Source organism: Melozone crissalis, unplaced genomic scaffold (assembly GCF_028551555.1).
Source record: "Melozone crissalis strain CALT ecotype California unplaced genomic scaffold, PUWL_Pcris_2 ptg000006l_1, whole genome shotgun sequence".
Taxonomy (NCBI): domain Eukaryota; kingdom Metazoa; phylum Chordata; class Aves; order Passeriformes; family Passerellidae; genus Melozone; species Melozone crissalis.
Window position 1 is genome coordinate 5432467 of NW_026535784.1, and position 26659 is coordinate 5459125.

The 26659-nt window shown below is 38.4% G+C and overlaps 1 protein-coding gene across 1 annotated transcript; it reads left to right on the forward strand.

Moving 5' to 3' along the window:
• The first annotated feature begins 3163 nt into the window (after positions 1-3163).
• SEPSECS (Sep (O-phosphoserine) tRNA:Sec (selenocysteine) tRNA synthase) lies at positions 3164-24883 on the forward strand. Its single transcript, XM_054295799.1, has 11 exons — positions 3164-3277; positions 4686-4840; positions 7048-7166; positions 7255-7413; positions 7956-8109; positions 11521-11623; positions 13786-13915; positions 14042-14133; positions 21064-21157; positions 21765-21855; positions 22990-24883. Exons 1-11 carry the CDS (start codon positions 3164-3166, stop codon positions 23237-23239), a joined length of 1461 nt encoding a protein of 486 aa, XP_054151774.1. The 3' UTR covers positions 23240-24883.
• Positions 24884-26659: the final 1776 nt, after the last annotated feature.

Sequence of the window (26659 nt, forward strand, 5' to 3'; positions counted from 1 at the left end):
CGGCTCCGGCTGCGCCGCCCGCGCGTGCGCGCGCCCGCCCCGCCACCTGCCTTAAAGGGGCCGCGGCGGCGCCGCCAGCGGGGGCGGCAGCGGCTCCTGGGGCTCCTCCTGGCCAGAGACCGGTCAGGAGCCCGGACAGCGCATTTAACAAAAACATCCCAGACATCCCGGGCATTTAACAAAAACATCGCAGACACTTAGTTCTACACTTGGAACTGGTTGTGTTGTGAACTGGAAGTAGTTGCCTCTTGGCCACCACTTGCCATAGCCAACTGCTCTCCCTCCCCAAACTTTGCACAGCATTGTTCTATACCATCATCACGATAACTTCCAAAACGAAGCCTAAAAGCAGCATAAGAGAAAACAGTATGAATATATGGCCATTATTTCCACGTTCCCCCACTATCCATGCGTTATTAACTGAAGAAAGTGGATACAACTATAACCCAAACATATACAACGATATAACATATACAACTATAACCCATGCATCAGATTTCAGCCTGCATGCATTCTCCCAGTCCTGTCTACTGAAGAGAGGTTTTCCTCAAGTTTTGGTAAAATATGGGAGAAAGACACATGCATTAAATACTTGCATAGAATTGATATTATGGGTTATACTGGGAGCAAATCAGTTCTCAGATAAAAATAGTAATTGTTTATATTTATTATTGATTATTCTCATAGTTAAGAGCATGGTATAAGAATTTAACATGTGCATAATCTGGATTACAGGGAAAAAATCACTTTTCTTATTTACTGACAAAATATAACCTTACTGAAATGCTGGACTTGTGTTTGTTTTGCTTAGGGTTGCCTGTTAGCCAGCGGACTTTGGAGTTAGGCTGAGTGTCATTTACCTGTGTAACTATTAATATCTGTAATATTTGATAAAATCTGTTCACACTTGCATTTCTGTTCCTGTTCCTTTCTATTAAAAGTGAACTCAGTCGGCTGTGATTCCAGATGAATAGCCATTTGTTGCCTAGTAAACACAAATATGAAGGTTTGTCCAGGAAGCAACTGGATGTAATTTTCCCTACAGAAAATTAAACAGATGTTAATTTCTGTGAGAAGCAAACAAAAAGATCAAACTAAAAGGGAGAAGTCTGACATTTTTCCCAGCATACTGTTAATATACTGCACCTCCCTTTAGCTACAAGTGAGTAGTATCTGTTTCAATAATGTTCCATTGAACAGTCAATTCACTAGGTTCTGAAAGATTGAGTTAATGCTTTTGAAAAAATAAAAACTCGTTAGTTATTTCATAGAAAGGCCTGGGTTGGAAGGAAATGTAATGATTTTCCTTAAAGACCTTAAAGATATTTGCAACTCCCCTGCTATGGACAAAGCTACCTTCCACTAAACCAAGATGCTCAGACCTCAACTGAACCTGCCTTATACACTTGCAGAGATGGGGCATTCACAACTTCTGTGAGCGCTCTGTTCCAGTGTCTCGCCAGCCTCACAGCAAAAAAAAAAGTTTAAAAAAACCTTTTTTTTTTGATGGTTTATGCGTTTATCTACACATACTACTGTATTTTAAAATGCAATTAACTGATAGTTTTCATCTTCTGCTTCAATAAGAATTCTGCAACTTGCTCACAGGTCTTGATCTAACAAAGCCTTTACTTTGCCTCACTCTTCAGTAGTGCAGAGTTCAAACATCACGAGAACTCATAATTAAAAAAATATACACTACCGTCACAGTAATTAACAAACCATTAATTTAAATTCCGAATAGCTAATACTTTTCAATTAGCCACCTGGATTAAAATTACTAAGAATTACATCATGTAAATAAGCTGGGTCATTTTCCTCATGCTAAAGCTTTTGTCACTATCTTTCTAACCAACAGAGCAAACTTAGTCATCTGCTCATATGTATTTGAGCACTTTGTCGGAACACTGGAGCGGAAGGAAAAAGATGGAAAAAAGAGGAATTCCCGCACAATGCGCGCTTATCGCTTTAGGTGAGCGCCCTCTTGTGGTACAGGCGCGGAGGAGCAGCTGCTCCGCGACACATCCAGCAGCGCCGGGGACTGCGGGCACCGCGAACGGGGAGAGACTTGTGGAGCTCTCTTCTGCTCAAAGGGCCATGAAACTGTGTTATTTATAGTATGAGCCAACAATTCAAACAGGTGGGCAAGATTTCTCTGTCAAAACGCTCAAAAGATCCTAATCAGGCTAACTAAACTTACAGAAGCGGGACGGTCGCTACGTACACTTCACACGCCAATTAGCCGTCTGAGCTTAAAACTGTAAAACAGAAGAATCAGGTAAGATTTCATAAACAGATTCAGTCGACCAGATACAGGCTGGTTATAATTAAACATTGGAATAAACACACCACATCCTTAACCCGCCTCTTAAATTGTTTTACGCTCCCTACTAGTTATTTCGAGGAGGCAAATGGGAACCGCCGGTGCCCGTGGCCGCCGGGGGGCAAAGGACAGCGACGCGGCCGGCTGCCCGTGCTCCAGGGAAGCTGCCACCTGCTGAGGCCTTACTGGCAGCTCCTAGCAAAGGTGCAAAGCCTGGCCTGCAAATCTCCTGCTGGTGTTGTGTCAAAAAACCAAAAATAAAATAGGTCTAGCTGGGTAACATGTCTTTGTCCTTGTGATGCAGTTTTGGGTTATACCCGCAGCCCTAGCAGGCTGCTGCTATTCCCTGAGGATCGTCCCACAAGCACTTGTGCCCCCAGACACGCCCCGAGGAGCAGAGGACGCCCGGGCCCTGGCCCTGGCGGAGCAGCGGGGAGCTACGCGGCTGTTCTCAACAGCCTAAACTCAGCAGGGCCGGGAAACCCAGCCCACCAACAGGCCCTTCCAGCCCAGCGGTCTGGGCTCGGGCGAGCTGGCTCTCACAGCGGGACGCGGCCTGTGACAGGCCCAACCTCGGCCCCGCTCCCCTGCGGGCCCGCACCTGCACCGGGGGCGGCCCAGCGGAGCCCCGCCCAGCGGCCGGGCAGGGGCCGGGCAGGGGCGGCCCAGCGGAGCGCGGCCCGCGGAGCGGATCGGCCGGCGGGGCGGGGCCCCGGAGCTCCACGGCGCGGCGTGCGCCGCACCGCCCCCGTCCGCCCTTTCCCGGCGGGAAGTGCCCGGCTCGCACAGGCCCGCTCGGCGCGGAGGGGGAGCGGCGGCGGCGCCGGGAGCGCCGCGGCCATGAACGCGGAGAACCAGGGCTGCAGCGAGCGGCTGGTGACGGCGGCCTATGTGCGCCAGGGGGCGCAGGGCCGCCGCGCGCACGAGCTGCGCCTGCGGGCGCTGCTGGAGCAGGTAATGGGGCCGCCGCCCCCCGCCCTGCGCGCCGGGGCCGAGCGGGCACTGAGCAGCGCTGAGCAGCCCCGTCTCTGCCACCACCGTCCGCAGTGGGGCAGAGCTGACCCCCCCCGCCCTCCGCGCACCGGGGTTCGAGAGGGCAGAGCGGCCCCGAGCCGCCCGTCGGCCCTCCGAGCAACCGGGTCGGGCAGGGAAACCTCCCCCGAGCCGGGCTGGTCGCGGCGGCCCCGCGCAGCCCCGTGAGCGCGCAGGGCGGCCGGGGTCACGGACTCTGCCCTCGGGCACGGCGGCACCGCCGTGTCCGGCCGGGGTCACGGACTCTGCCCTCGGGCACGGCGGCACCGCCGTGTCCGGCCGGGAGAGCCGCTGCCGGCACGGCAGGGACCTGACGGAGCCCCAGAGTGAAAGGCCTCGTTTGGGAAGAAGAGAAAATTACTGCCCTGGGCTGTGCGTTTGCCGAGAAAGGCCCAGCGAACAGTTAAAGAAATGTTTAAAAACAGTGAGATACTAGCATATTGTTGCATGAAGTAAAAAAGCGATACTTGTAAGGTGCCAAAACAATGTATTTCATTGCCTTCAGCGTATAAAAATCATTGTCAATGAATTAGCAAATGTTTCAGTTCTTAAGCATCCTCAGTCATGCCATCTACTGTTTCCAACTTAACTTTGATACCGCACTTGATAAACTAATTAGACTTACTGAACTGGCTGTTTTGTTGCTGGAGCATGTGAAAAAGCCTCTGGACCTATAAAAAAATCTTCATGGTTTTATGGGTCCCTGCTTTGAGAATCTTGTCTGCAATTTGCAAAGATGGATGCAGTTGTTAATTCAGTAAAGAGCACAAGAAAGAGCAGGTTTCTTCTTGCAGGTTTTGATGTATTTTGGAAATGGTTTCATTCCCTATTAGATAATAACTGGAAAGTAATATGTGTAGGTAGGAAGATGTATTACATTAAAACTATATTTCCCTTCTGCTCATGTTTTTGGTTCTCTAATATCTGAATATCTTTCCTTTTGTGCAGTTTTCGCTGTTGAGTTCTTGTAGTTGTACATTGTGTCTAGAGAATACATAAAATAATCTGTAGTCTTTTAGGGAGTAATTAACCTGTATGCCCTGCAGTGGTTTTGTGTGTACCATAGAGAACACTTGAAGGTAAAAGATATCCTGATTGTTTTAATGTCGAGATGTGTTAATGTATTTGTATTTAACACATGGAAAAATCATTATTTAACTTTTCTCTGGATACAGCTTCATAACATTAGATAGTATAAAAGAGAATCATGAAAATACAGACTGCTGCTTAGCATGAGAAAGAAGGGTAACAATTATCAAACAAGTTGCATAAAGTTTTGTTAATTTTTCATTTCCAAATTTCATAATTTATTTTTATTATTATTGTTAAGGGGAAATGTCCTGAAGATGGATGGGATGAAAGCACCATTGAATTGTTTCTTCATGAACTTGCTATAATGGATAGCAATAACTTCCTGGGCAACTGTGGCGTTGGTGAGAGGGAAGGAAGAGTGGCATCAGGTCTTGTTGCCCGAAGGCATTACAGGTACAAAGTGTTGACTGTTTTGAATTATTCAGGTTATTATTAATGCTTTCCAATGGCATACTTTATTGTGGTTTGTTTATCTATTGAATTGATACTGCTTTCTATATTAGATTTTCATTAATAACTCTATAGAAAGTCTTAAATGAAGCATAAATGTTTTGTCAGGATTATGTCCTGTACATTGATTTTGTAGAAGCTGAAGTTGTTGAGTTGTCCTTTACAAGGGAAGCAGAAATAGGAAGAGGTCTTACTGTTTTAAAATAATTATGCATTACATGCCTTTTATAACAAGGTGCAGCTTTTCATCTGTATATTATTAAAAACTACTGTACATTGTAGTTGCCCATTATTGAATACTGACAGTGAACAGCTATTTGTATTTTTAAATATTTGTTAATAGCTTTATAATGGGATTAGTTGATAAGCAGATGAAACCCCAGTCCATCTATAATAGATTTTATATGAAGTAAGGAGATCTCTAAAGACAAAAAGTGCTTTTATTAGCTTGTAGCCCTTCAGACTTACTTAATGGATATGTTGGATGCTATCATTTTGGAGGCTCTGCATTAATTTCCTTATGAATGTACTTTGTATGTGTGTGTTGAGTGCTGTGCTGAGTATCTTGCTGTGATGTTTTATCCAGCAGGAGTGAATCAAAGTGAAAGTTCCAGGATTTTTCTCCTCCAAAGATAAACACAAAAGTATATTAGGGGCCAGAAGTTTAGTAAGCTTGGTAAGAATATGGAGGTTGAGTTACTTAGGCTTAATGGCTTTCATAAGCCCTACAGTACCATTATAAATTCATGTTGAAATCCAGTGATACATCAGTTTGGCTTTTTTAGTTTTGTGTGCAGTTCTCTAGGCTAGGATATCCATGGTAGGGGAGGGGAGGATATCTGGGGAAGTTTTGCTTTTGGACAGTGCTGGGGAAATTGTGCCTGGCTCCTGGCCAGAGGAGCCTGAGCTGTGCTCACTACTGCTGTTCCAATGCAGCTCTGTCACCTGGCATCTTGCTTCTCCTGTGAGTGTCAGCAATAGCAAGGTGTCCTCCCCTCACTTATTTCTGCAATAATTTTACAGGTGACTCGGGGAGTGATGGAGGTAGAGGGAGATGGTTTTCAAGCTGTCTCTCCTTTTAGCTTAATAAAGGGGCAGTCTTAGGGAAGATTACTTCTCAGGAAGCAGTACATAAGTGCACAAAATAAAAGGTACTGATATGAGACAGCTATTAAAAACATAGCAGGAATGAGGGAAGAAAATATTTTGGGTGGAGTATTATATGTAAGTTTCAATTAATTATCAAGTGTTTGTTGATTTCAACTTAGCACTTGAAACAGGAAAATAAATTTAAGCTGTAAAATCATGCTCCAAGAAGTTCTGAATATCATATACTCATTGGACTGCATTTTATTCTGTTGCCAAGACAAAAAAAGGAATTAAAGCCATAAGTAGGTGTATACTGTTACTAGCTTACTTGAGCAGCTGCTGCATTTCCGCCATCGGTAAATTCGTCCTGTATTCTATAAATGACTTCAGGATCCTCCACTCCTGAACTAAATAATGTTCAACATTTACAAACACAGTTTATAACCAAAATTTATAAACAGAATTCAGAGAAACATATTTTTCCAAGAGAGATAACATTGAACAGCAAAATGATAGATGAAGTGAAGATGTGTAAGATGGGCAAAGCAATACATATATGCATGTATATCACTTTGTATGTATTATTTCCTTGCCTTATGGAGATGAAGGATTTGTCAAGGGAGTATCTATAATACCACTATGCTTATGCTACCTTACACTATAGACAACTAATTTTTGTTTTCCTTGGTTGTGTGTCTGAGCATGTCAGCATTTATAATGCTATTTTGACAAACATCAAGAAGTGCTGAGGTGTTAAAAGGAAACTTAAATGGAAAAGAAAAAAGGAAACTTAAAAGGAAACCTGCCAGAGGCTAGAGGGTTGCTGCTGTGGGTCTTCTCCAAGTTTTTACTTGCATGCAGGAACATTGTTAATCTACTGTTAAAAAAACCCCCAAAAATTCATACAAATATGTGTTGTTTGTTAAAATGGAATTGATTGTGGCAGATACTGATGTTGCATTTCAACAATTGTTTATCAAGTGAAATTCTCTTCAGTGAGCAAGCTTTATGGTTTTGCAACATGAAAGTCTTGATGTGTGTTTTCAACTTCTTTTGTTTAGGTTGATCCATGGAATTGGAAGGTCAGGTGATATTTCTGCAGTACAGCCCAAAGCTGCAGGTTCAAGCCTTTTGAACAAACTTACTAATTCAGTAGTTCTGGATGTTATAAAACTGGCTGGTAGGTGTAAATTTGAAAAATCTCTCTCATTTGTGAAGTTCCATCATGGATTCTTCATGTTAATTTCTGACTTGCTTTTTACATGCAGGTGTCCGGACAGTGACCAGTTGCTTTGTGGTTCCTATGGCAACAGGCATGAGTCTGACTCTGTGTTTTTTAACATTGAGGCACAAGAGACCGAAGGCAAAGTACATTATCTGGCCACGTATAGACCAGAAATCTTGCTTTAAATCAATGATAACTGCAGGTAAGGATGTAACTGATTGATGACACAGTGTGTGTTCTTCCAACAGATATGAAACTTCCCTCTATCAGAGTGATCAATTCTTACCCTTGTAGTAAGATATAAAACAGGCTAATGCATGGTAGTGCTGCTTTATTTGTGCACTCCTGGTTTCTAACATGTAATTAAAATGTGCATGCTGTCTTTCTCATGCCTTGCAAAATGCAGGTGTGTGCAGTGGTACTGAGGTGGATAAAGGAGTCAAGTGAGAACAATACTAAGGAAGTTACAGTTCACTCTCAGAGTAAGGTGCCTAATCTGCTGTCCTTAGAGTTATGTAAAATCAAAACTCATGGTTCAAATCTCTCTCTCAAATTTATGCAAAAACTTGTGTCCTAGGAATTGTGATCAGAAGGTGCCAATCTGTGTGATTTGCACAGTCTTCTTTGTTAGAATCTATTCAAACAATAGTAGCATGATGTGTTTCTCAAATGTATACTGAAACTAAATCCCCACAATTAGTCAGATTTGTTGAGTTATATTAAATTCTTGCTTTTCTGGGTCAGGTTTTGAGCCTGTGGTGATAGAAAATGTATTAGAAGGTGATGAGCTACGGACAGACCTTGAAGTAGTGGAGGCCAAAATCAAGGCTCTTGGTGCTGAAAATATCCTTTGTGTGCATTCTACAACATCTTGCTTTGCTCCAAGGGTACCTGACAGGTAAGCAGTCTTTGTAAGAGGTGTGTTATTTGTTACTGTTAAAACAAATAAACATCCTCCCTACCCCCCAACAACAATAACAAAACCCAACCAACACCTCCATGTTTTGACCATCCATCTTCCTAAAATTGCTTCTGCCAACAATTAGTAAAGGTTCTTTAATCCCCTTCCAGAAAAGTATATTAAAAAAGTGAGAGTTAGACAGAAGATTTTTTTCTGCTATGTAAGTGAGGTTAATGTTGCTCTCTTGTGGTGAAATTCATGTCATTTTGCTCGTGGTTTTCATAAAATTTCATGGAAGTAGTAAAAGTAGTTTCTCATGGAAACATAATCCAGGAAATGTAGCTCCATAGCTAATACCATTTTTTGATGTTACTGTTGCCTTTTCTGCTCTTCTCCACAAGCATAGGAAAGAAATGTTATTGACTCTAAAATGTGGCAAGTAAAAATATATTTCACTCTCTTCTCCTACCTTAAAAAATCCTCCAGTATTTATCATAGGTTAACCTAGTTGCTAGAGGGAAAGATGGGAGTTAAAACCATATAATTCTGTCAGAATACTATGAACATTGCTTGAAGTTGACTTGCAGATTTATTGGCTAACTTAAATCACAGCTATCAAAACTGAATGGTTGTTTTATAGCTTGGGTAAATGAATCTTCTCCTTATCTGCTTCCTCTTTTTGACATGCTCCTATTGTTTTGTCCTCTACAACTAAGAGATGAATTATTAGGTAGTGGCACTATGTTATAATATACCACAGATATAGGAAGATTTGAATGTACTTTCTGTTTAAAAGAAACTGTCAACTGTTGAAGGCCATAACCTTCATCTTCCTGTGGGAAGGAAAACCCTGACAGCATTTCTGGAGGGTGCAATTTTAAATGTCTGTTTTGAAATATCTTCATTTGTAAGGCTTTATTTAGTTGTGGTGGCCGTGTTTTAAAATTTTTAGTAGCTTTATGGCTGCCATACCTATGGCTTTCCTTTGAAGTACTATTTATTTCTATGGGAGTAATTCTCTAGTGTATAAACCCTCTTTCTCAGTATTCCACCTACTGTTGTTGTAAGGTGTTTGTAAAACTACTGTATTTAAGAGGACCAAAGGGAAAGTGTCCTTTTCAGTTGGTCTGTGTACTTAGCAGAATTCTGTACCTTTTTACTTTCAGTAGTAGAAAAAGTAGAACAAAGCTTTCTTTTCATGAACTTTAACAAAGAGGAGAGAAAGAAAGGAAGAATAAAGTGGGAGATACTTCTGTATTTGTGACTATTAAGAACTTCAGTAGCCAACTTCTGTTAATGCTTTATTTTTCTGATATGATTAGTAGCATTTTCAATGCTGCATTCAAGGCCTTGGAAGAAGGTGCAGGTGCATACAGTTGCTGTGCATCATTTGCTTCCCTTGCACACTGACACATTCTCTTCAAACTATGGCATTCTCATTCTGTATTGCACGATGGATCTAGTTGTTCAATTGAATATTTTTAGGGAAAAAAGACTTTTCTATTTTCAGTACTTGTAGAAGATAGGTTACTGCTCCTTTAATTTTCAGAAGGTGAGAAAAATGAATATAAATAGCTGTACACTCTGTGTTTCTAGTTTGGTCAAATTCTGTGCCTGCACTTGACAAGAAGCCTATAAGAGGAAAGCTGTGTTCCATTGAGTCTCTCTAGAGGGTGAGAAATGTGTCTGATTAAGAGCTGTCAGGTCAGAAGGCAAAAACTTTGCCCTGCATAATGTATTTCCTCAAGTATTCTATTAATGAGGGGAAGCCACATGAGGAGCAGCTGAGGTCCCTTGGTGTGTTCACTCTGGAGGAGACTGAGTGGAGTTCCCATTGCAGTTACAGCTTCCTCATAAGGGGAAGAGGAAGGGCAGGCACTGATCTCTGCTCTGTGCTGACAGTGACAGGACCCAAGGGAATGGGCAGAAGCTGTGCTGGAGGAGGTTTAGGTTGGATGTCAGGAAAAGGTTCCTCACCCAGAGGGTGGTTGGGCACTGGAACAGGCTCTCCAGGGAAGTGGTCACAGCACCAAGCCTGACAGAGTTCAAGAAGCATTTGGACAATGTTCTCTGGTGCATGGTGTGACTCGGGGATTGGGCTGTGCAGGGCCAGGTGTTGGCCTCGATGATCCTTGTGGGTTCCTTCCATCTTGGAATATTTTGTAATTCTGTGTTGATAAATGTGAAAAATTATTGGAAATGCAGCTCTTCACAATTATCTTGACTGTAGAAGATCAATATGTACATTATATTGCTGGTGTTTCCTAATTATAAAGTACTTTCGATTATTTTAAAGGATAATATGGTGATGATGATTTCTTAAGAATTTTTGTTTGGAAAAATTAATTTGACACTTGCAGCAGAATTTTGCATTGCAGAACACTAGAAAATGTAATAGAAATAGAATGCAAAGGAATGTCACCTCTTGGAAAATGTTTTCATACTCTGTCACATTTTATATGTATGTCAGTAAATTACAGTGAGAGGCTGTACAGGAGGAGATAGAGTAAAAATGCATTGGAAGCAGAATTTCCTGATTTTTTTTTTTAAGGTAATATAGATTATATTTCTAAAATAGATTCAAAAGTTTGGGGAAAATCATGAGTATTTTTTTTTAAATACAGCATGATTGGAGTGCTTCAGAAAAGGGTACTGCATATAAGTATGTTTAAAATGCTGAAGGATCTTACTTAAAGTGATCAGTGTGCTCACATAAATCTTAATTTGGCTGATTAATCAATCCAGGCTGAGCTCACTGTGATTTCAGGGGGTTCTAAAGGCAAGTGAAGAGTAAACAGCTGAACAAATTTTCAATTTGTTGATGTCCATATTCAGACATTTTAGGGCTTTCGATTCCTTTAAAGAATTTATTTTTTCTTAATCAGTTTATCTGAAACGTTCAAGTGAGATTCCAGCCAAAGGATCAAAATACTAGTTCTCTTGAGATAAACAGAAACATGTAAAAACTTTCTGTTACAGGATGCTTTTGATTCCCAAGACACTGTTGAAACTACTGTAGACTGTTTTCACATTGAATGATAGAGAAAAGAAAAACAAGTGACTAGCTAAAGCTACGTAGTTAACAGTAAAAGCAACAACAACAACAACAAAAAGCTTGTATCTAAAGCTTAATGGTTTGGGATATATTAACTGGTGTCCAGATAAAAATTTGAGTGAAGCAAGAAAAAGTCAGACTAGATCAGCAATTTGCAGCATATGTAAAAGCCAATAGAATTTTCATCTTAACTTTTTAGCTTAAGGTGACAAATACTGCTTTGAGGTACTAATCAAAAGAGTTGCTTTTCTCATTCTGGCTTCCTTGTAGACCTTTCAGTCTTTTAATGGTCTGACTTGTAAGTTGAGCTACAGTAATCAATGCTTCTCTTAATTATGATTTTATGCTCACAGGCTGGAGGAGCTGTCTGTGATTTGTGCTAATTATGACATTCCACATATTGTCAACAATGCATATGGAGTTCAGTCTTCAAAATGTATGCATCTCATCCAGCAGGTAGGAGCTGTGTATTTCCAATAACATTTTTTAGCAAGTATAAGTAAATTGGTGATTGTGGCAAATTTTATCAGATGTTACAAAGCTTTGACAATAATCCCATGCATGTCTGATATGTGAACAATTTTCTGGGAAAGCACAACAGACAGAAATAGAATTTAAGCATAATAGTTATTTCTATTATGTGCTTTTTATGTAACCCAAAGTTTATTTAGTTTTTGGTATGTTTGTGTGTCTTTATAATGGAAAAATACCCTTGATAAGCTTTCTTAAAATATTTCCTGAAGTTGTTAACTAAAAGTAACATAATGGATCATACTTGAATCAAAATTAAGCCTCCAACAGAATGAGTTACAAATTTTTAATTGAATGTACAGAATTGTACACCAGCACTTGATAGATGTTGTCGCTGTTAAAATATTGTTGGCCCAGAGAATGGCTGAGGAAACTGGTTTAAGTTCAATGTTATGCTCAAAAAAGTTTAATTTCTGTTGCTATTCAGTTTGAAGAGGATGTTGCTTGATATCTGAGATCAGTCATGAAACAGAATTCTTGCATTTTTCCTCATTGTGTTGTATGTGCATTGCTCTTTAATATTCTCTTTTCTGTTACCTATTCAAAAGAATAGGGGGTTATATTTTAATAGGATCCAGAGGATCCTGAACTATTGGTAATGTAAAATATACTGGGGTTTTTTTTTTTCTGATTGCTAAGACATTACAAACAGGACACAGACCAGCTTAATGTACAATTGTGAAAGAACATCATGTTGGCATTTCTAAATCTTGAAAGATTGAGGGAATTAATGAAATAGAAAATAGTATATGCTTTATTTGTAATGTACTTAGCACGTGTTTATTGTATTTAACTTGCTCAAATTTAGTGAGAAACTAACGTGAATGAGGCTGTGGAAGTGCTGGATTTTGCTGCATGAAATTTTCTAATGATAAACATTTCAGACTATAATGCTACAAATATAATTTTTACTGTGTTTGTTTTGATGTTTTTTCAAGACTCAATAGGTTGGTTGTTCCTTGTTTATGCAAATGTATATATTTGAGCTCTGATTTATTTTTAAATTTTCTTACAAAATTTATTACTTGTGCTAGAAAATTTTTGTGTTTACGAGAAAGTAGTTATTAATGAATACTTAGATGTATGAATATGCTGAGCACAGTGTGAATACGACTTGCAAGAGTACCACAGGAAAAAGCTTTTGAGACCATTTCATGTTGTGCTTTTCCTCTGGTATTCTCCTGTCAATTAAATCTAATGGTAGCTGCTGGCATTCATGTTCCCAACAAAAAGCTGACAAACTTGGAGTGTTCTTCCTGTCTTCTGTGCATTAAGCTATCAAAATATAGAACTAATAAATGAGGTTTAGTTGGCTCTGCTTTTTTTCTGTTTGCCACAGATATTAACTCTGTTTCTACTTCTTATATTTAGTATGTAGTTGTAAAAATATGTGTATTTGCATGTACTTTGCTATGTATGGGGTTTAACCTACTTTTCAGGTTCTTATGCTTCATACTTTTTAATTGTACACTACACAGTTACCTGCTACTCAAATTGAAGGTGTACTGCAGAATCTACATTTTTTCCTTTGAAAATAGGAGTGGTTTGGTATAAGGATGTGGGGAATATCTGCTATAAGAAGGTACTTGAATCTTGATTTTGAAAGCAGCCTTAGAAGAAGGAGTGCTGTAATAAGCCTGTTTGTTTAATGCAAATTTATATATGTATTGAAAAAAGTTTTGCTAATGAAGCATTAATTCATAGCCTTTTAGTGTGAGAGTTGTAAAAAGTGTTCAGGATTGAACAATTCTAACTGTATAATTCCCATTACATTTTGAGGGGTTTCTTTTTGATTGTTGCTGAAATGGAGCCACACTTAGACTTGCAGGAACTAAAATTGATATTTTAAATCACAGCAAAATGGGAATTTGTAAGGTTCTATGTTAGGCAGACAATGGTACCAATAGTAAGCAGTGCTAAAAGAGGTAATACTGTGATTTTTATGTTTTGATCACAAATGCAGTATCCGAGAGTTTCAGGAATTATATTTATTTTGGCTACACTTTTATATAATTATTATGCTATCACATTTCCCTTAGTTCTAATGTATGCTGTGGATTTTTTTTTTTTTGTCTTTTTTGGTAAAGGGTGCTCGAGTTGGCAGAATAGATGCTTTTGTTCAGAGCTTGGACAAAAATTTTATGGTTCCAGTAGGTGGTGCTATCATTGCTGGCTTCAACGAGTCCTTCATTCAGGAGATCAGCAAAATGTATCCAGGTAACTGGTTCATGGGCTGATTTCAGCATACAGAATTGCTGTAGAAAACTTGATTATCAGCTTTCTTTCACATTTTTTTTTTTTTTTTGCCACTTTAATGTATATATTGGGGTTTTTTTTTTTCAGGAAGAGCATCTGCATCTCCTTCTTTAGATGTCCTCATTACACTTCTGTCTCTGGGAACCAGTGGCTACAAAAAGTTACTGAAAGAAAGAAAGGTAAGCTTTTTGGCAAGCAGTATTTTCTTGAAGTCAGCTCTGTTGCAAAACTGCTTTGTGTGGTAAATCCAGTTTCTGTCTAGAAAGCCATTGAACTTATTCTGAGGCAGAGCTCTGAATCTGGAAAGTCAGTGTGATACAATTACTTCTTGTCTAAATGGTGCTTGTGAGTAAGCATGATTTCCATGTTGTTGTTTGTTCAATCCAGGAGGCTAAACAGAGGGCCTGTACTACCTTGTACGGTGTTCATGTTTGTTGTTCCTAAATGTGACTAAATAGTAGGATTTTGTCCACAAAAATTTAAATGGAGAAATACTGTACTGTTTTATCATGGTCACACTGCTTCCAGGACAGGAGATTGGACACCCAGAGTAACCCCGGGTCTGTGCTCTTCCTCTTTTGTCCCTATTGTCCTTTGTGCTGTGTTAGTGCTTAATTAAATGTTTGTGTGCCACATTCTCTGGAGAATCACAGCTTCTGGTTGGGTTATAAATACTGTGCATTGCCACAAAAAGAGAAGAGTATTGTTGTTTTAGTTATTCATCTAAACACACAACTTAGTTTCTTCTTTGCTTTTCACAGACTATAGGTTTTAAGTTGGGTATAATTGCACTGCAGAAAAATCCAGTGCATGTCAGGTTGGAAATTGTATATCTTGAGTTATCCTTAATTCTGGAATTAATAAGTCTGATTTTTCTCTCTTTATATAGTAATGCAGAAGATTCTTTTTATAGAGTCCTCCAATAAGAAATGCTGTGAATTAAGTACTATTAAAATAATAATTTTAAGCTATGCATTATCTGTTTCATTATTTCGTTTGAAAACTATGTTCCAGTTGTTTTCTGCTGACAGGTTGCTGCTGTCTCTGATTATGTGGCTGAGCAGTAGTTTTAGGTGCTGTGACTTATTTCTAGCTGCTTATAGGGCATCCATAAACTCTGTACTGGAACTGAGGTCCCATAGGAATAGCTAGGCTATAGAAAATCAAACCAACTTAGCAGCCTTACAGTGACTAAGAAGTCATCTGTGCAACTAAAGTGAAACCAGCTTGTGAAACACTGAAAGCAGTCACTTTTGCCTCTACTGCAACATTTTATTCTGGACTGTTGTATGTATTGTGATTTATGTTTTGTGTCTTCATTAAAAGCAAATTGTATTTTTCCCCTTTACTCCTATGTCCAGAAGAATCTCAAGTGCATTTATTGTTTTCTATGAAGCTGATTTAGTTGTTAGATTTCTACCAGTAGCTGATGTATAAAGGGCATGAGAAATATTGTCTGAGTCATAAATAATAATTCTTTCATAAATGTCTTAATGAATAGCTGTACACTTTGAGTCACCTAATTTTCTTGGAAGTAGAATTCTAAAGTGAACACAGTATTATATTTTTACAACTTCAGGCCTTTTTATTTCAAATGTGAATATACTCTATAAACAGAGCCTTATATATGGCATAAATATGTTTCTTTTATTGGATTTGCTGTAGAAAGAGAAACATTTTTGCTTAAATCTGTTTGTTCCTGAATTGTAAAAGTGCAATAGTGGTAGTTTATTGCCTGTGCTCTGAGGAAGCAGAGGCAGAGCTATTAAGCTTCCAGCAGGAGCTATTTATAGCTTGACATTGAGTACTCCTTTCTATATTGGTGCAGCTGCACCTACTCACACAAAAAAAAAAATCAGCTATAAAAAACTTCAGGTATCTTTTTTTCCTTTCTCTTTTTACCTGATCTTGATTTGTATGGGTGTTACTTCAGGTTATTTGAGCTTAGGCCAGAAAGCCCAGAATATTACTGAGAAGAGATTAGTCTCACACAAACAACAAAATAATGCCCAGTTTTTATTCTACACAGATTAGCTATTTAATACAGGAAGGGATGTACATGGAATGAGATTTTTTTTGACAGGCTGGGAGTTGTGGAGTGTGCAATTGTCCAAGAGTATGAGATTATATGTAGTGATACAAAGAAGTACTGACTTTTCAGAATTCCTTTTTATATGTTTATGTGATGGTTATAACAGTGGTTTCCTGATCTCAGTAGGCCATTCTAGGTCCTTTTGCAGTGCAGAAAACAGCTGGTACATAGTCAAATTTGTTAATGTCTTTGCTCTTAAAGAACTTTATGTAAAGGTTGTATTTTTATAGCAACTTTTGATGCCTCAGTACAGGTTATGTTAAGTCCTGTATTTTACATTTCTAGGTCATAAAAGTTGCTATTTTCATATATGTGTGTATGTGTCTAAACCATATGAAGTAACTATAGTTGTTGAACTGTGTAATGGCATAAGCAGGCTTAGTTATCATCTCAAATTTAATGGAGAACAAGAGCCCTGCATTCAGGGTTTGCATTCAGAACCCTACAGACAAGGTTTAATACCTGCTATTATCCAATATGGTCCTTCTAATCCACTTAACTAATTATTATACCAGTATTATTGAAGAGGTGATGGTTTTGTTTACAGCAGTTATGGATTTCCTCATTAGACTTAACAATCAAGATAACTCTCATTTTCTTAAATGCATTTCTGTGTTACTGTGGGATGTGATAGAGCTTTTTATATTGGTATCCATCTGTCTGCATACTTTGAGAGTAAAACTGGAGTTATTTTTATTTCCTTATGGAGTATGTATCTAAAATATTTAAAATCATACCGAGTGGGAGGAAGTTGTTTGGGTTTTACAATTCAGTATAATACTGGCTTTATGTTTCATGAGTTATCATTGATGTAGTAGTTCTGATTGGAATAAATTATTTGCATAGTTCAGTGTGAGTTTGTATTGCTGCTCTACTTACGATGGAAGAAGAGGAAAGACATTTAATGAGGAATATTAAAAATGTAAAAAAATCAGCTATTCTCAAAGCAAGATAGACATTTGTTACTCCTCTTTTTCTAGTCAACTTGTTATACTGTAGCATGTCAAATATAAGAATATTGGAGGATTTTCCTCATGTGAGGTATATGTAACCATATTCAAGCTTTAGAGTAGCTGGAGGCAAATTAGTTTAAATGAATTGTTTTAAATTGTGTGTAATTAAACAAGTGCCAAGCATGAATGGAAATTTCAGAAGCCTCCATACTTAGAGCCTGTGTTGAAGTGTGGGTCACAGAGTCTGAACTCAAGGTCTCACAAGTGCTGAAGAGAGAATGTGTTGATTGCTGTTCTTAAGAGAGGCCTTTAAAAAAATGTGAACGTTAGTGTTACCAAATCAGATTGGCAAGGCTTACTGGGCACTTTGTTAGATACTGATGATATAAAGATTTCAAGGTTCTGTAATTAATTACGTGTTTTTAAAACTTTCTAGTGTAAATCCATAACAAAAATTCCTGCAGTATAAGAGAATCTGCCTAGGAGGTTGTGTAGTATATGCAGGTGTCACACACATGCACATACCGTTTGTCATGTGTTTGGCTGCATTTCAAGAAGCTGAGCCTCATCTGCTGGCAGGTGTCCATGCTCAGCCCTGCAGCTCCTCTGCTGGGTGGGGCACCAGGGGCTCTGGTCAGATCACAGCAAAGGAGCAGGAGGTGTGAGGGCTGCATTATAAAGCAGCTGCTGCTGCAGAGTAAGGTGGGACCAGATCGGTCTCAGGCAAGCGTAGGAGAGCTGGCAGCCTGTGTGGAGGGTGAAGAGGCTGTGAAATGACTCCTGGGCAGTGTCCTCTTCTGCACCATCCCCAGCTCTGTGACCGTTCCTTGAGGACAGCTCGTCTGTTCAGGTGACAGTGACACGGAGAAAGGCAGAGTGTTAGAGACTCAGGGTGTAAGCAAGCTGGGTGCTTAGAGCCAGCTAGGATAGTTTCAGCTCTGCACAAAAACTTTCCTGGCCTTCATCAGTTGCCTCTTTGTCAGCTGGTATGGGACTGATGGCTTATTCAGTACCTCCATCTTCTTTTTCTCTGGAGTCACTGGCTTTTTCCTTACTTGTTTCCCTCCTGTTATTTTTGTTTGCAAGAACAGTGCCTATCCCAATGGAGCAAATGAAGAGTCACCTATGCTAGTGTAGGTTCTATTACAAATAGTTTTATAGTGTAAATACAGTATGATCCAAATATTTTTGTTACATGATTGTTACAATACTTCTTGAAAATATTTTTGTATATGTATGTGAAAGTAGACTGTTCCATCCAAACAGTTGAGTTATTTGGCCTGTTTGGTGCAGACAATGTTGTTGACTTGTTTGTTTTTTTAGGTATTCTGTTGGCTTAGGTGCTCAAAGAACCAGAAGTGAAAGACACTTCCACATAGTTTAGTGTTCATTTGTCTAGCCTAATGAGGTTTTAGGATAAGTTTCTAAGGTAAAGGAGTGAATTATTAATGAAACTTAACTGACATTTAGTGCTTGAGTTGTTCAGTATAACTTCAGCATTATATTTGTCTTCTTCGGAGAAAACTTGAGTGCCTGCTACAGAAAATCTATTATGTAGGAGCTCAGTTATATATAATTGCTTAAGGTGCTTATAAATTTTCCATAAATGAGAAATATTTTATAATGGAGGTTGGTTATAGATTTGACCTCACAAAAATATTGCTTTAATCCTTTTTTGTTGGAAAGGCAGTTAATCTATTTTGCAACAGACTTCTGAAACTATAAAATGTCTAGAGGGCTTCCAATGGAAAGATGCAAAATAGTGTTCATAAAAACAGGAAACTTTGAATTTGTGTTCATGTAGCTTTAGTCAAACTGATGAAAATACATACTTGGGGGTTTTTGCCATCTTTCCATTATCCTTTGTTTTAACTAATTCCTATGTATGTAAGGGCTCATATAGTAACCTAATTTCATTGAATAGATTTAATTAAATTTAACACATTTATGCAGTGGGTAACTTTTTATACCAACTTTCAGTAATACTTCCAGTATTCCTTTCAGCAATCCTTTCAGTTATACTATAAGAGATGTATCAGAGAATTTTCTAGATAGAACACACAAAAATTATTTGGAAATTGGTCTTGTTCCAGTATATTTTTTCTCAGTACTAATTTCATCAATAATATCTCCAGAGAATTTATATATTAATTTATCTCACAATTTATGTGTATTTCTACAATATTTTTCTTCAGTTTTAGAAGTAAATAGCCAGCAGAGGGAGCACAAATTAATTTATGATTTGTATTCCAGAATAAATACTAATAAAAGGCTAGTATATTAGTGATGCTTATTATGGAAAGTAACAAATTAATAATGTGCTTCTATACAGTGAGGGACCAGAGGAAAGGCAGAAGTGTTTGAACATTTGAAACATGAATATTTTTCAGCATCTGTGAGTGAACCGTAAATAAACTCTGAACTAAAACCATAAAATCACTTGATTTATGAGAAGTAAGAATGATTTTCACAGATTTCAAGTTCTGATAATTAGACACAGACACCTCCCAATTTTTGGGGGTTTTTTCCAAGTATTACAGAAGCTTTATGTTTTTGTGAATAGTTGTATCAATAGTCTAATTCATTTAGACAGTAAGAGGGTACTCTTTTCTCTCCATCTGTATTTGTTCTGTGATATTAGGAAGTACAGGTGGGGAGCTGTGTTCATTTCGTTGCTCATGTAGGGAGGCAAGGTTTCCTGCAGTGGTTCAAGAAGAGCAGCTGTAACCTTCTTCTAACTTAGGTACCACAAACCTCATTTGGTTTCATAAGACCTTGGGGAGGGTCTGTTCAAAAGCATAATTTTGATCACAAGCTGTAATTTATATCTGTCAGAGTCCATAGGTCAAAGCAGGATACTGCTCTACAAACAGAAGAGGTAATTCTATTTAAAGAATGAAAAATCACTTGTCAGGTCCAGAAATTGATGAGGATGCTTAAAGGCAGTCACACTGAAGCAGATAAGCAGGACAATTTTTATGGCCTCAAAGAGGAGAAGCCTGGTGTTTAATATCTTTTAAAAAGGCTATCCAGTGTCTGTATGGTTTTGCTAGTTTTTATGAGAGACTAAGCATTAAAAGGGATGGAAAAAATGTTAAAGCTTACAATAAGAATGGTGTTTATTCTCACTCTGCCCATAAGTGTTTTGAGCTGATATCTGAAAAGGAATGTATTAAACTGAGGAAGAGCATGAGCAATTATCATAGCTTATTACAGGGGAAGAGGGAGGATATAAAATACAGATGAAGTAAGAGAAACAGCCTTTTATGTGCAGTGTGGCTTGTATCTGTGCCAAAGTATTTATGAATCTCAGTCTTATGACACTTTCACAGTAAAGGTGCAATCCAATTAAGTGATAGCAGAAATTCAGATATTTCCATTCTTATAGTCAGCTTGAACAGGAGTGGGGTCCTAGGGACAGGACAGACTGCTCAACAGAGCTGAGTATTCAGGAGAGTGTATATTGTGTGAAACAAAATACAGTCAAATGTGTACTTATAGCCTCTTTAAGAGGCTGGATTTTTATTCTCATACAGAAAAAGAAATCTCTGCACTAGGGGGAAATATGATACATGGTAGCAAGATTTACTGCTTTTAGTCTGGAATGTATTAAAGGAGAGAAGACAGAGTAAGGAGCAATTTGGCAAAACGTGGCCATCTGTGATGGCAGCAGTTCATTCCCAGTGGTTTAGGGGACTAGGGCATGAGGAGGCTCTTGAAAAGTGGTGTGGGGTAAGACCTGCTGTGCAGTGGGAATCTCTTCAAGATTTTCTGCCTCCCTAGGTTTCAGGGCCACAGAGAGAATGAGTGACATCCCAAGCACATATATTAGACCAGATAGAGACTTCTGTATCAGCTTGAGAGATAAGAACAGTGCTCAGGAAATGGAGCTGTTCCTTTATAGAATTATTTCAGAGAATTGTCTGATCCCCTTACTTGGTGCACATGAAAAGAGAATCAACTGAGCACCTGTAGGATATAAAGGAGACATAACAGTTTTGTGAAATAGGTGCTATTTTCTCTGTTTGATAGTTAATAACAAGAATATTGCATCTTTTTTTCAGGAGATGTTTTCGTATCTTTCAAGTGAGCTGAAGAAGCTGGCAGATAACCACAATGAGAGACTGTTAGACACACCACATAATCCCATTTCCTTAGGTAATTGTTGGGGTTTTAACTTTAAAAAAATCTAATATACTGTGGATTCATAATGCATTTCCACGTACCATTCCTATATATTAAACAGCACTACACTCTACTCAATTGAATAATAATTCAATAAGGTTACTAAAAAAGTTATCTAATATAAAAGTAGTGTGGCACCTTGGACCCATTATTTTGCTCCTGTCCAACATACTCATTTGACAGAAATTAATTCAAGACAGGCTAAAGATGTTAGCATGTAGTAATACTTCATAAAAAATAGATTTAAAAATAAATTAGGGTATAATTACTCATCATCTTAGTTGTAAAAGAAATTATGGAATTCCTACTCAGGGTATTTGTTTTAACCAAAACTTCTGCTGAACACCAAAATAATACTGCCCACGTGTGCAGAATCTGCATAGAGTCTAACCAAGAGGTAATCTATGAAAGCTTGTGGAAAAATAAAAAATTATATGTAATGTTTCTTTTTTTTTCTTTGTATGCAAACACAAGTATGTGAATAGATTCTTGCTGTTGGAAAGCAACTTGTCATTTGTGGTAGTTCTTTGGAGAAAAAGTAGCTTTGTAGCCGTTTTAACCTGACCTTGTGTTACTTTAGCCATGTCACTGAAGACTCTAGATGAAACTAATGATGCTGCTGTTACCCAGCTTGGATCTATGCTTTTCACAAGACAAGTTTCTGGAGCAAGGTAAGGATATTATGAGTTTAAAAGATTGGGGGAGTGGGGGGGTGTATTAGCATATATTGTAGGAAATCCTGTGAAGTGTTTTATACCAATTGTGTCATGATTACAGAAGGCAGCCTAACGAGTTAGAGAGTAATCACCCTTTGTCATCACTGTTATAGAGCAGTAATGTCTCCCTGCCTGAGTTGGCAGTGAGGCTTTCTATGTCTGCTTTGGTATCCTAAATAGATAATCTATGCCCATTTAATTTAGTGTCACTGTTCCCTAGTATCCCTTGATTTCGTTTAGTTTCCAGATGTTGTCTGATCTTACAGTATAGATGTAAGCTACAATGGAGGATCTTTGTTTTGTTTATTGCAGCACAAATATGGTTGTGCTGGATGTCAAGGGAATAAGCTTTTAATATCCTACACAGCTTTTTGTCAAATGGAAAAAAATTCTGCTTTCTGGAACTAATTGTGTTTAAAAAAATTTAAAATTAAAAATCTATAACCTGAGCCAGTCTGAGCTGAATTTATTCTTAGAGACACTGTTAAAATGAAATGCAAGCCAAACAGTCTTTAATGATTTTGGTTTAAACCTTTTAGAAGAAGAGAATGATTTAAAATTTGTTTTGGCAGCATTCCTTAATCTGAATATTACTGCTGCCTTGCTAACTTCTGTCATAGACTTAATGTTATTTTTTTTGTAGCAGAGCTGAATATTTCCACATCAGAAGGTATGCTTCATTAGCTTGGATTATTCCACTTCCTGCACAGATGAATGACAGTAAATCTATATGTTCTGTGGTTAGATGCTCTCTTTAATTTGCCTGTCCTAACCTTGGCTGGTTCTGTAATTTTAACCATCTTAGGCTGAAATTTTTTGAGTTTCCATTTTTGAAGTTAAAACTTTAGAATTCTTTCCCTGATGTGAAGGTTTCAGGTTTTCCCTTTTGTTACATAAGTAATTATTTTGTAAAATATACTTTGACCTGGCATTTCAACAGATTTGAAGTTATGCTGGTATTGAGCATCAGTGGTAGGAATAGCAACTCTCTACTTCAATAGGAACTTGTGTAATTGTGTTCAACCTAGAGTACCACATAAAACGTCAAGGCATCTTTAACTGAATCGTGATTTTGTTTGTTTGTTTCAGGGTTGTTCCCTGTGGGTCTGTACAAACTGTGAATAACTACACTTTTAAAGGCTTTATGTCACATACAAATGACTATCCTTGTGCTTACCTCAATGCTGCCTCAGCAATTGGAATTAAAAAGCAAGATGTAGATGTATTCTTGAAAAGACTTGACAAGTGTTTGAAGACTTTTAGAAAAGAAGCAAAGCAAGAAAACTGTAAAAATGAAATCAGTGATGCTAATGCAGCCACAGAACAACTTGAAGACTAGAAGATACAGATATAGTAACACAGGAAAATAAGGTTTTGTCTGAAGTATGTCAGGTTTGTGTTGGGTTAGGACTATGCATCTGCACTGCAGAAATTTATTCTTGATCTTATGTTCTTTTTATTGAAAACAGTAATAAAAATTTGGATGGAATTCAGCTTTAAGAAAGTAGTTGATACTCTCTCCAAGAACAAGGGACCAGACACGAGTGTTTTGCAGTGTATGAAAAATGCACTTGATATCTGCCAAAGTAAAGCTTTATGTTCAAAGACTTACAGTTTGCCTTTCCGTCTGTGTGTGGCTATTTGGACAGTGTTTACCAAATCACTGTATGTTTATTCACATGCTTTTGTTTTACAGCATTGTCTGTGGCAGTGACTGAATTTCCTGCTAGATATAGACCACCCAAGCAACATTTCTCTTCTCTCAAAATACTTTGTTTTTCATTAATGAATGTGTCACTTTTAATTTCTTTTCAATGATTTATGCAAATGTTGGCATAGCACTTACTAAATACAGTGTTCAGATTGTGTAGGTAAATTACAGAGTTGGAATAGTAATGTTTTTCAGGTGTTCCCCCCTGTCATGAACTACCTAGAACTAGTCAGCCTCCAGTGGCAAAGAGGAACCAGGAGTACCTCATATCCTGTTAGTACTCAGCTCTTGAAAACATTTGCAGTGTAGTTCAGCAGCCTAAAGGAGCCTTAATACTGAATGTCAGGGGTTGTGAAGAGGTACAGTCACTGGGGGAGGTTTGGCTTTGGGTGTTTTGTTTTTGATCTTCTGATTTGATAGGGTGATCAGATCAAAAACTCACTGGAAAGGAGGAAAACCATGTAGGAGTAATGCAGTTTTAAGACCCAGTGAGACCTGAGAGTATTTTGGCATTTTTAGTCCACTGTTGTTGAAATAGATATACTTCCATTTTTGTAGTGTCTCTTGCCATTGGCACTGTTGCTTCTGTGGATCTGTGCAGTTGCTGATTTGAATTCATTAAGCAAACAATAGATTCAGAGTCTGTTCCTCAGACAAAGGTTCCATATCACTGGAGTGACAGTGCTGCAGGTTGCAAAATGTGTAGTTATTCTTAAGTAATGTGGTTACTACATTGTACATAGCTTCTATGTAATTTACTGTTCAAAGTAAGCATAATGTTCAAAGGCATTTTCTTTGCCTGTCTGTAGTGTTGTTCAGGATACCACCATTAATGAGTTCTAAGTGTCAGGAAATGTTTTAGTTACTTTGTTGAGCGGGATCATAGACATGTATCCTTCAGAGCCCTCTGTAAATCACTTTATCAAAACAGTGATACTTTTGAGAGATTGTCTGTCCAGCACATTCAAATGAATTCATGCAAGAGGTGATGCTAGTATGTGGGAGTTAATAATGTGCTGATCATCATGAAGGTGCTCTCACTTAATGAGGTCCCTTGTATCTTCAGCTTAAGTTGAACTGCTGCTTCCACATTGTTATTGCTGGAGTTACACATGAGATTGATTAAAGCTTGTGCAGGTACAGCTCCCCTGACTGCAGTCACCATTGTTGTTTGCTGTACAAACACATCCTTGGAGACATGTCAGGTAACTTGGCCTCTGAGCCCTTGTGGCTGTAAGGAGATGTAAATAGCTTGTCTTTTCTTTCCCTTCCCCCTCCCTCCCTCCCTTCCCCCTCCACTCCTCCCTTCCCCCTCCCCTTTTTTTTATTTTTTTATGAGAACATGCTGTACCTCAGTTTTTCCAGTCAGTAAAACTTCCACAAACTTTGGAGCCACATCTCTGCAGCTTACTGCCTCAATATTCTGTATATTGGAGCAGCCAGTGAAAACCACCAGGCCTTAGTGATACCTTTCTTTCTGGTTTTTGATATTGCCTGAATGAGTGTAAGTTATTGATTTAGACGATCAGTGAATGTTAGCACTATTAATACAAGAGTTTAGGGAGATATGTGATAGCAGCTAAAATAAGCATTTTGATGAGTAGTATTCTGATTCTGAGTAAAGAAAATAACATTTGCCTTCTCTGAGAGGAAGATATTTCTGCCTTTTTTGGTATCATAATTTATTGTCTGCTGAAAGTAATTCAGTCACTTCTAACACAGATCGAACTGCTTTCTCGATTAATGTTTTTTTCTGTCTTTGAAATGTTTCCCATTTGCAATCAAAGCTGAAAATTTCAACAACGCTCTGAACAAGAGTTCATAGACCTAAGTATATTTTGGATTTTACTTCCTAAACCTTTTTAATAAAAAAAAAATAAGGCAATGGCTTCAATTGAAAACAGATACAAAATTTATTTTGTGGCATTCTAGTTCTTCACAGATCTTAGGGAAGCCACCTGAAGAAAGAAAATCTAAAATATTTTGAGAAATGTGTCCCACCACAATGTAAGAACTCTTGAACTAAGTATTCATGTTATATTGCTTTGGTAAGCTTTTGTACTAGTTTTCAGTTTTGTTTGCTTGCTTTATCCCCATAAATGTCTTCAGTTTTAATTAATATTAATTTTTTAGAGACAGAACCATTCTATAATGTTGCATAAATGTAAGGAATTTTTAAGTAATTCAAATGGCAATATCCTTCCAAGTAAGTGGAGAAGACATGGTTCTTTACAGTGTATCTGAAACAGGAGATTCAGTAGAGGATAAAAAGTATTTTTCAAGTAAGGGTATAAATTTCTTAGTCTCTGTTCAGTAATGTCTATAATAAAGTAGTGAAATAACACTGGAGCATGTACCCATGAGCAGAGGTTTCATTTCCTTTGTGTTACAGTTACAGGGAGATTTCATGGCTGTAGCTCTTGCCCACTAAAAGCAGTCCTGCAAAGGATGGCAGTGGCCAAACTGTGCAGTGTAAAACAAATAACAAATACATTAGCAGTATTTGCCTTCTCTGAAGATCTCTCCAAGATTGTACAGTGAAGTAGAAAAGCTTCTTAATTAAGTTGCAGCCCTTTTTTTAATCTCTACATACACACATCGCTAAAGGCTTTCACATGGCTCAAAAATCTGTAGGAGCCAACTTGCTGCCTCCAGCTTCTACATTATGAGGGAGACATCTGGGAAGGCTGCCTGGGCTCCAGAACATACTCAGGGCTCACAGAGCAGGAATCCTTAGCAGAAACACCAAGCAGAGATGCCCATTTATAAGGCAGTCTCACAGCTACTATTTATGTGTCTACCTTTCTCCATCATCTTCTGGGTCACAACATGTAACTCGGGTGCAAGGGTAGGCAGGGGCCCCTCAGGTTGCTGCAGCCCGAATCACTAAAGTGACTTTCTCCTCTTAAACAGGGCCTGGAACTGTTGTGTGAGATGCTTTTCTTTCCCTCTGATGTTGCATCTTAGACTATCTGTATCTGTACAGGTGGAAGAAATGAGGGAGCAGATGGCTCTGCCTTATAAAAATAGCACTGGGATAATAGAGTG

Bases quoted from the DNA above. Each gene is read 5' to 3' on its own strand.
- SEPSECS (XM_054295799.1), top strand. From the start codon at position 3,164: ATGAACGCGGAGAACCAGGGCTGCAGCGAGCGGCTGGTGACGGCGGCC. The intron at 4,841-7,047 runs GTACAAAGTGTT...TCTTTTGTTTAG, and splicing joins GTTGCCCGAAGGCATTACAG to GTTGATCCATGGAATTGGAA. The intron at 14,134-21,063 runs GTAAGCTTTTTG...TCTTTTTTTCAG, and splicing joins AGTTACTGAAAGAAAGAAAG to GAGATGTTTTCGTATCTTTC.